Source organism: Ursus americanus, chromosome 2 (genome assembly GCF_024610735.1).
Source record: "Ursus americanus isolate L20-20 chromosome 2, mUrsAme1.1.p, whole genome shotgun sequence".
Taxonomy (NCBI): Eukaryota; Metazoa; Chordata; class Mammalia; order Carnivora; family Ursidae; genus Ursus; species Ursus americanus.
Window position 1 is genome coordinate 65,170,710 of NC_142128.1, and position 9,547 is coordinate 65,180,256.

Consider the following 9,547-nt stretch of genomic DNA (forward strand, 5'->3'; position numbering starts at 1 on the left):
CCCTCCTCTGCCGGAGCCAACCGGCGCGCGGAGGGGCCGCTGGGCTCCTGCTGCAAGCCCATAAAACCCGCACTGGGCTCCAGCCGCTGCACTCCCTCCTCTGCTGGTCAGGGCTCCCGGCCCCGCGCGGGCTTCGCTGGGGCTTCCAGCCCAGCGGGCGTCCCCCATGGCCCGGACCTCGCCACCAAGCAGGCTTAGGGACAACCGCTTTCCGCTTCCAGAAAAGTTGGGAGAAAGTGAATTTGGGGTGGATTGGGAAGTGGTGGCAACTCCCCAGGCTTCCTTCCCTTCCAGAAGCCTCACCCTGCACAGCCTCAACCATTCTTCTTTTCCTGACACCCTGTCCTCCTCCCTGAGCCCTCTTTCTCTTCGCTCCTAAGCTTCCCTCTGCATTGTGGGATCAGCATCTTCTGCTTCCTTATCTCTTTCTCTCTCCTCCTCTCTATTCCTACCTATTTTCACCTTCTCCCTGTCATTCCCCCCTTCTCCCCATCTGAAACCTTTCCCTTTTCCCTCCATTTCACCCATCAAACCTCTCCACTTGCCCCCACACTGTCCGTCCCTCTCTCGGCCTCCTTCCCTTCCCTCCCAGCAAAGTCAGCCATGGATTCTGGGCCTGCCTGGGCTGCCAACCCCACTCCTCTGGGCCCCTTCTCTGCCCCCAATGCCACCACACCCTGGCTGGGCCGGGACGAGGAGCTGGCCAAGGTAGAGATCGGAGTCCTGGGCACCGTCCTGGTGCTGGCGACAGGGGGCAATCTGACTGTGCTGCTGACCCTGGGGCAGCCCAGCCGCAAGCGCTCCCGCATGCACCTGTTTGTTCTGCACCTGGCCCTGACGGACTTGGGCGTGGCACTCTTCCAGGTGCTGCCCCAGCTGCTGTGGGACATCACCTACCGCTTCCAGGGCCCTGACCTCCTCTGCCGGGCCGTCAAGTATCTGCAGGTGCTTAGCATGTTTGCCTCCACCTACATGCTGCTGGCCATGACGCTGGACCGCTACCTGGCTGTTTGCCGCCCCCTGCGCAGCCTCCAGCAGCCCAGCCAGTCCACCTACCGGCTCATCGCTGCTCCCTGGCTGCTGGCTGCCATCCTCAGCCTGCCTCAAGTCTTCATCTTTTCTTTGCGGGAGGTGATCCAGGGCACCGGGGTGCTGGACTGCTGGGCAGACTTCCGCGTCCCCTGGGGGCCTCGGGTCTATATCACGTGGACCACCCTGGCCATCTTTGTCCTGCCCGTGGCCATGCTCACGGCCTGCTACAGCCTCATCTACCACAAGATCTGTAAGAACCTAAAAGTCAAGACACAGGCCCGGAAGGTGGAAGGAAAGGGCTGGAGGACTTGGGACAGGACCTCACCTTCTGGCCCAGCTGCACCCATGCGGGGGCTGCCGCCCCGTGTCAGCAGCATCAGCACCATCTCCAGGGCCAAGATCCAAACTGTGAAAATGACTTTTGTCATTGTGCTGGCCTACATCGCCTGCTGGGCACCCTTCTTCAGCGTCCAGATGTGGTCTGTGTGGGACAAGAATGCCCCTGATGAAGGCAAGTGTGTCTCTGGGCAGGGCGGGGGAGTGAGAAAGAACTGGGAAGGGAGAACAGCAGGCTTAGGTCAGGGTTCTGAAGCCTCCCAGGGCCTGGCCGGTAATAGTTGAGCAAAGGAATTATGAAAGGTGGTGCCTGTCCCCTGCGCAAAAGGACAACTATAATTTCCATCCAGCCCACGGATGCCGTGTGAGTATCTTTTATGTAAAATTTCCATAGTTTAAATTTGGGGCACCTAATTTAAACATTTAAAAATATTACGTAGCCTTAGTGAAATATGACTGTTGGCAGATTTGGCCAACCAACTGCCAGTTTCACAGACGAGCATTGGAATCATAGAACGATGGAGTTGAAAAGAATTTTCAAATTGTCCAGGATGACAATGGGTGACCACAGCTGAGAGCTATGTCTCTCAGCGCTCTACCCCCCTGAGCCTGGGCATGACTTTAAACTCCTTCTCAGTAACCACTTCCAATTAATTAGCGTGTTGGCACATGACAACCGTGAAATGTCAGGTTCAACCCCTTCATTTTGCTAACGGGGAAGAGAGGCTCAGAGGGGAAATGTGACTTGCCCAGGGCCACTCAGCTAGGGAGTGGCAACGTGAAGAGCAGAACCGAAGACTGCTGTCTCCTTGTCTTTTTCCCTTACCCCCTGCTCGGTTCATAACCCTGGCTCTGAAAGTGGTGAGCAGCAGGGTCGTGAAAAACAAAATGGGATCCTGCGATCCTCCGTGGAGACCATGTTTCGGTCGGCACACGGGAGGCCTTGCTATTGTCATTTTTCTGGGGTGAGGTGGAAGGAAACCTCCTGAGCTTTAGACACTGCCGCATGGTCCAGCCACCTGGGGATGAGTGCGTACTCAGGAAGGTAGGGTTGTGTCTGGGCAGCTTAATGTTGAAGAGTAGTGTTCAAAGATGTCCCTTCCTGCTCCCCTAAGAAGAGTGGGATTGGGGACAAGTGCAAGTTAACTCATCTGAGTGTTTGTGAGTGGAGGTGACCACATGCTCCACAGTGTGAGTCATGTACATAGCCCGGGATGTATAATGGGGGCAGCATGTAACTGCCCAAGGGAGGCCCTGTGCACAGATTGTTCTAGAAGCTTCTTGAAAATTTGCTGACCAGCAGACCCAGGCTACCAATTCCCAGGGAGTGGATCCCCCTTCCCTTGTGCTTTTGTTTCTAATCTCATTTTGCTCATTCTAGGACACACTCAAGCCAAATACCTTGCTTTTCTGGAGAGACTAAAGAAGGGCCAGGCTGTTCATGAATTGAACACAACCCTGCAAGAGAAGTGTGAAAACAATATCAAACTATTACGGTCCCATTTTATCCCCTCTTTTGGACATCCCTCTGGACAAATGGCTATTTGCAAATTACCCTTAGAGCAATGAATTATGGATTCTAACCAACTGTAGGGACCCCCTCCTGCTCTAGCCAAGCACAGAACAGAAGGAAGGAGGGCTTCCTCGTGCCAAGCACATTCAGTCCTTGGTGCTTACTGGTGGCCTTCTCTGGTTTACGTCTGAGTAACCCGAGACGCAGAGAGGTGAAATAACTGGTCCATGGTGCCACTTCTAGTAAGACATGGTGCCAGCACCCAAATTGAGTTCGTTGTGGCCCAAGCATTCGCCGTGACATGGCTTTCCTCTCAACAATCCAGCTTAGCCAATGACAGTGAAGGGGAAGGGTGGATAGTCATTTGCCCTTTCATTGAGGAACCCACCGGAAGATGGAGACCCCGCCACCCAGCTGGAATAGGCTTCCCTGCTTGCCTGCCGTGTTACTGTCATCATGAGCCCGCCCCTCAGTACGCATGCCTTACCTGCGTAGACAGATTTCTCACTTACCAAGGGCCTCTCTGAGCAAGGAGGGCAGGAACAACATGTTACCTTACAAGCCAATGTGGTCTCTTAGAAAACTGGAAGCCCATTGAGGCCCTTCTAGTGGGGCTGAGGTCCATTACTTTAAACTCACTTTCCAGTACACCCAGTTCCTCTTCATAGCACGCCAGCCTCCTGGCCTCTTGTCCCTGAGTCTCTGATTGGAGCCTGCCTGTCTCCTTGCCCTTGCCCCTGCCCTTGCTCCCGCCCCTGACTGTCAGCTGAGTTCCTCCCGAGATGCAGTCCGGGTCTACCCTCAAGGATGGAGAGCCCCTGCAGACCCTGGTGCTCGGGCCACATTTCCAGCCCCTGCACTGGGCCTGGCTCCGAGGGGGGACCAGTCAAGCAGACGGTTCCCAGGCGAAGGCACTTATGAAACTCTTCCGCCCCTGGCCTTGTCTAGGGAGCGGATAGGGTGAACACCACCCCCTTAGCAACTTCCCACATCTTCCGCAGCTCCCTGGTGTTGTGAACTGGGGAGCAGGCCAGAATGGAGGGAAAATCAAGGAGGCCCTGTTTGTTGATGAGACTGGTCCCTCCTCCACCGACAGGTACACCCCCGGTGCCCCCCCTTCTCTGCCCTACGTGGGTCAGCCCAGGCCCAGATGTCTTCAGCTTCTCACCACTGTGCTTTGTGTCTTCACTCACACGTTCTGACCCCCATCTTCCCTTTGCTTGGGCTACGAGCACCACACCTATGGGCACCCCTAGGGGAGATGCACGAGGAACCAGCGTATCTGAAGAGCTCACAGTGCCTTACCGGGTAGGCGTCCGAGCTTTGCCTTTGACTTTGCTGGTTGAAACTGCACAAGGGTACGGGATGGCTGCCTTGGGGTCCGTGGCTGTGGAGCTCCATACAGTCTTCAGAAAGAATCTGGTGTCTGGAAGACATCTTATCAGGCTGCACTCTCCCATTTTGACTGCCCCAGAGAGATTTGGTTTTTCCCTGCAGGATGGTGCATTCGCTGGGTGTAATCTCTGAGGACACAGAACAAGTATTCGTCTGGAACGGGATGCTTGGGTGCTCTGTACCTAGCAGCTGCCTCCCCCCCCGCCACTGCAGTCGGAGCTGATGGCCCCTGCAGGTCAGCTGGCTCATTGCCTCCCCGGCCCCCAGCCATGGCCTGGTACTGTCAGTGCTCATGTGCTCAACGCCTGAGTGACAGGATGAGTGACACTGCCCCTGAGGGGTCAAGGAGGACAGAATCCAGAGGACAGTGTGCACCCACGTCTATGACATAAATGAGAATGGGGGCCAAAGGGGCCCGAACGTGGCCTAGAATCACAGTTATTTTCCTTGCATGACAACAGAGTTGTCCCCTTCTAGATCTCCATCCATTAGGGGATTCAAGGTCTAGGTTTTGGAACAAAGACACTGTCTCCTATTGGGGCTGGTCCTGTCCCTGACTTTGTTTATACCTTGAAGGTTAACTTGGAGCAAAAGTTAGCTCCTACCCTTACCCCATCGTCACAAATAAGACCCAGTGACGTACGACTCTGGAGCCGGAGTCCCAGCTCCAAGTCCCAGGTGTGCTCCTTTCTAATTATAGAACCGAGCGAGTCCTTTCTCCCCTCTGGGAACTCAGTTCCCTCCTCTGCTCAACGGGGTCTTGGACTCTCTCCCAGGTCCCATCCAGCTTTGTCATCCTAAGGCTTCTTGTGTTTATCCTTCTGCAGATTCCACCGACGTGGCCTTCACCCTCTCCATGCTCCTGGGCAGCCTCAGCAGCTGTTGTAACCCCTGGGTCTACATGGGCTTCAACAGCCACCTGCGGCCGCGCCCCCTGCGCCTCCTGGCCTGCTGCGGGGGACCCCGGCCCCGGCCCCGCTCACGGCACTCCAGCGACAGCCCCTCGAGCCGCCGCACCACCCTGCTGACCTGCTCCAGCGGCCTGCCCACCCTCACCCTCAGCCCCAGACTCAGTGAGGACCCTCGGCTCGAAGGCTCACAGAAGGACTCGGCGCAGGTGGACGGCGAGGCCTCCACTGAGACCATCGCCTTTTAGGGAACACTCGCCCGCAGGGCTGGCGGAGGAGCTCTGCTCATCTCAGCACTGGGTGTAAAAGCTGGGAGGGCCAAGGTTGGAGTTAGGGGGAGCCCACTTTGAGGCAGGGTGAGGGGGCCAGAATGGCCGTCTTACCCTTGGTATTACAGGTGCCTCTGGTGTGCGGGCGGACCCTCGTTTGCTCCCAGTCTCCCACCTTGGGAATCAGGGAGAGTCAAAGCCTCGCTTCCCTGAGCCTGTGCATTCACAGAGTGCCTGGGGGCCCACGCGTGTGGTGCCCCAGATCTCAGGCAGGTTGAGGGTGGCCCTGTCTGGGGGTCTGCAGGTGGCAGGGACTCGGGCTGCTCTCCCGCCTTGACTGTTTGTCCCCATCCTAACCTGACTAGCACGCCCAGCGCAACCGGGGGCGGGGGGGGGAGAAGTGAGAACCTGTGAGAAGGATCCTCTTTCTCTGTCTGGATCCCAGGTTTGTTTGTTTGTATGGGGAGGCTTCTTTCATGAAGGAACCAAGGGGGGGGGTACAGCAGGTATGCCAGCTTTGCCTGCTGTGCCCGCCTGGCTGCTGAAGGGAGATGCACCTGTAACTGGTAGAAATTCCACAAATGCTCTTTTTTCTTCTCCCCACATCACCCACCCTTACAGGATGGATGACAGGCAAAGTAAACCCTCAGGGGGGTGACCCCCTGGGAGGGAGTAGGCGAGGGAGGGCGGAAAGCAGAAGATGAAGATGGTCACAGTAAGATTAAGAGTGGGCAAAGCCTCTGAGGCAGCACGCGTTGGTGGCTCTCCTTCCTCCCCCAAGGGACCCACACGGCACCCTCCTCTGGGATGGCCCAGGGGAGACATCCTTACAAAAAGTGTGGCTAGATCATGACTCTGGACTTCCTTGAGGCTTTTCAGAGCTTCCCTATGAGCCATGAGTGCTGTGATGAAGTCAGGAGCCTGGGATTTGAGACTCGGCTCTGCCGTCAGGTACCTGTAGGACCTTGGGCAGGTGCCCTCCCTTCTCTGGGCCTCTGTCTTCTCACCTGTTAGGACAGAGATGACCCACTTATGGATCATCATGGACCTTGGTCTTTCCCAGCTCTGCCCTGTCATGACTTTGCAAGACTGGGCATGGGGTTACAGCAGAGCCCTTTCTAATCAACAGGCTCTAGAAGAGTTGCTGGATTTTCATGACAATGACATTTATACCCTTTGACTCAATTCTGGTGGCTGTGGGTCCCACCGTGGTCATACCGTCTACTTTTGCCCTCCATTCTATGATGGGAGGGACAGCCGAGCAGGTAGACTCGGGGCTTTGCCCTGTGTGTCCTCGTGATCAACAGTGGGATTTAGATCACGGGGTGGCTTCCCCACCCAAATTCCGATTCTAATCCTTGGGGGTGGAAAGAGCGTCAGCTGAAAAGTCAGGAGAACCGGGTCTTGGTTCTGCCGCAACTGATGGCCAATGTGGGGAGAATGCTGGCTAATCCTTCGTCTCTGTTACGAAGTCAAATAGGACTGTGGATGTAAAAGAGGTTGGAAGACCCAGGAGCTCTCTACTAGTGGAAGGGGCTGCTAATCTAATTAAGAGCTCCTGAGAGCAGCTCCAGGGAACAGGCTCTCCGCCCTCTACTCTTAGGAAACTGTAGGAAATGGCTGTAACTTTGAGCTTTAAGAGGTCACTCAGCTCTGAGAAGCCTCCTTCGGCTTCCTTAGAAGAACCTAAACTGAGTGTTGTGAGTGAGCAAAGTGTCCCTAGCCTTCAGTGCTAAAGAACTGGGGAGTGGGACAGAGATGCTAATGGGACCAAGGCTCAAGGCAGATGTGAGGCCCACGGTCTCTCTACTGCGTTCTGTTGCCCATGTGAGCCCCTGACATTCAACCACTTCTTCCTTGTCCATCCATCCTGGAGGAGCTGGGCTTAGGAGCCTCCCATGCCAGCATGAGCTGCTGAAGTTTCCTGCCCTGCATATGTAAGCCACCCGCCCCCCTCCTCACACCACAGCTCCTCTTCCTCGTGCCCAAGTCAGTACCAGGTAAACCGTTGCCCGTCGTGATGACTGGCAGAAGGGACACCAGTTTTGTACTTCAAAGACTTGGCTTTGAGTCCTGCACTCATCGCTTTTTTGTCTGTATGATCTTGGACATGTCCTCTAATCTCTCTGAGCAACAGTTTCCTTGTTAAATAGAAACAACAAGCCGTAAGATCATAGACCATAGAGCACTCTACAGGGAAGGTAATGATGGCCCAGCTCCGCACTGCAGCTGGAGGCTAACCTCCTATGGGAAGCATGGAGGAGGGTCTCTGTTGTCTGGCGTTAATCTCACTTCTGACAGCTAACCCCGGGAGAAATGGAATTGTGCTGTCTCCGAGCTGGGCACTTTTGTGAAATGTTTATGCCATCCTGTGGACTCTGTGGAATACAGCACATCAGTGCTTTAGAACCCACGTGGGAGCAGGGGATAAGGGGTGGGCAGGGCGGAGAACGGCAGGAGGTGAATTGACCTTCTATGGAGATTTCTCAGAATGGTTTTTTATGTTGTTTGGTATAGGCCAGTAAGTTTCCAGATGTCTGTGTCTGTGTTTTGTATGTAAATAGGTCTTTTATTTATCAAGGGGCTCTAGACTCAGTCCAGGTTGTGGTAAGCTTCCTCCTGGGTCAGAAATCCAGAGATGGGGTTAAAGTTGACCAATAAAACTCCTTAATAACCAGGAAATTTCTGGGCATATTTGTTTCCTAGGAGCAGGGACAACGGGATATTCAAGCTGAAATAAGATTTGCTCCCCTTGATGGGGAAGAGAGTTTGAAGGGGTGGGGAGTGACCTTCACCCACTTAAGAGGGAAACAGGAGTGACCTGGGATTGGCCCTGGAGTCACAAGGTGGCAGTGTGGAGCTGAAAGTGAGTCTGAAGCGAGGCTGGCCCACAGGGAAGGCTGGGAGAGTCCCTCAGCCTCTCAGCTCTAACACCTATGCCTCCCCCTCCAGTTCTCGAGTCTTGGCTCCTCACTTGACCCGGTTCTCCAGAGATAACCTGGACACATGCTCTCTCTCTCTAAGCTCATGGAGGATGTATTTGTCAAGAAAGGGCAAAGAACAAGAGCAAGGCGAGGGACAGAATATAGAATTGTTGCCTGAAAAGAGGAGTGCTTGAAAGAGCGAGTGGGACCTCAAAAACACAGATGAGCTGCAGTTATTATGTTCTGTTTAGAGGCCGGGGCTTGGGGGAGGAGGCCTCTTGAGAGCCCACATTCTGGGCCCAGAAAGGTGTCCTGATCCCGGGAGCAAAAAAACCACTGCAGGTGGGCATGAAACACCTCCTCACCCTAGCGGGTCTTGTTGGCCAATAATTCAGCATGGCTCGTGGAGTTCTGCTGTGGTTGAAGCGGGCACTTGGACGCTGGCTCCTTTAGACTGAGACTCCGTTGACGACAGGTCGCATCTATTCGGATCCACCATAGAGTCCCAGTTCATTATTGGCACGTAATCTACCATCTACTTGTTGCCAGTAGCAAATCAGTTTCTCTGTATCTTGTAAGATAAATTTGAAGAGATTTTTATCCAGACCACACTCACGGGGGAAGCCAGAGTGGGGCAGCACGGTCTTTCCCTGGATGTTCCGATGGCGTACAACGTGGGAGAAAGTGACTTCATTTTGCCGAACACTGAGCTCCTCAAAAGGTGATTACTCATACAGGTGACCATTCATACAGATTGACGCAGCTGACCTTCCGAGTGCACGGAGGTATTACATACAAAAGGACGTTCTATTTCTAGCAACATGGTTAGCAAGGAATTTGAAGATCACCTCCAATTGTTAGCTGGCCTCAGTCATCTGCTTGTTGGCCCAAACTCTTTAGGACATGAAATCAGTCCTCCTCTTTCCGTATCAGGGCATCTGAGAAGTCATCTGCACCGTGGACGGTCAATCCAATCTCTGCTAGTCACTGGGCAGAGTCACATGTTCAACTCTATTTAGAGACAGCTAACTGGGGCAATTGGGGCAGGTGCTAATGTTAACTTCCCAGATATATTTATTTGCTACAAATATCATGCCTTGGAAGCCGATCATAGCAGAGTTCATTATAGACTTGAATCAGATGGTCAGTGGCATTCAGGTCTCTGTGCTC

At 54.3% G+C, this 9,547-nt stretch overlaps 1 protein-coding gene across 1 annotated transcript; it reads left to right on the top strand.

The window, feature by feature from the left end:
• Positions 1–603: 603 nt before the first annotated feature.
• On the top strand, positions 604–5,432 carry AVPR1B (arginine vasopressin receptor 1B). Its single transcript, XM_045787886.2, has 2 exons — positions 604–1,543; positions 5,104–5,432. Exons 1-2 carry the CDS (start codon positions 604–606, stop codon positions 5,430–5,432), a joined length of 1,269 nt encoding a protein of 422 aa, XP_045643842.1.
• The last annotated feature ends 4,115 nt before the right edge of the window (positions 5,433–9,547 follow it).

What these genes read in the sequence shown, in the direction of transcription:
- AVPR1B (XM_045787886.2), top strand. Translation starts at nt 604, where the DNA reads ATGGATTCTGGGCCTGCCTGGGCTGCCAACCCCACTCCTCTGGGCCCC. An exon ending in CAAGAATGCCCCTGATGAAG is followed by an intron (nt 1,544 to 5,103) that starts GCAAGTGTGTCT and finishes ATCCTTCTGCAG; the next exon opens with ATTCCACCGACGTGGCCTTC.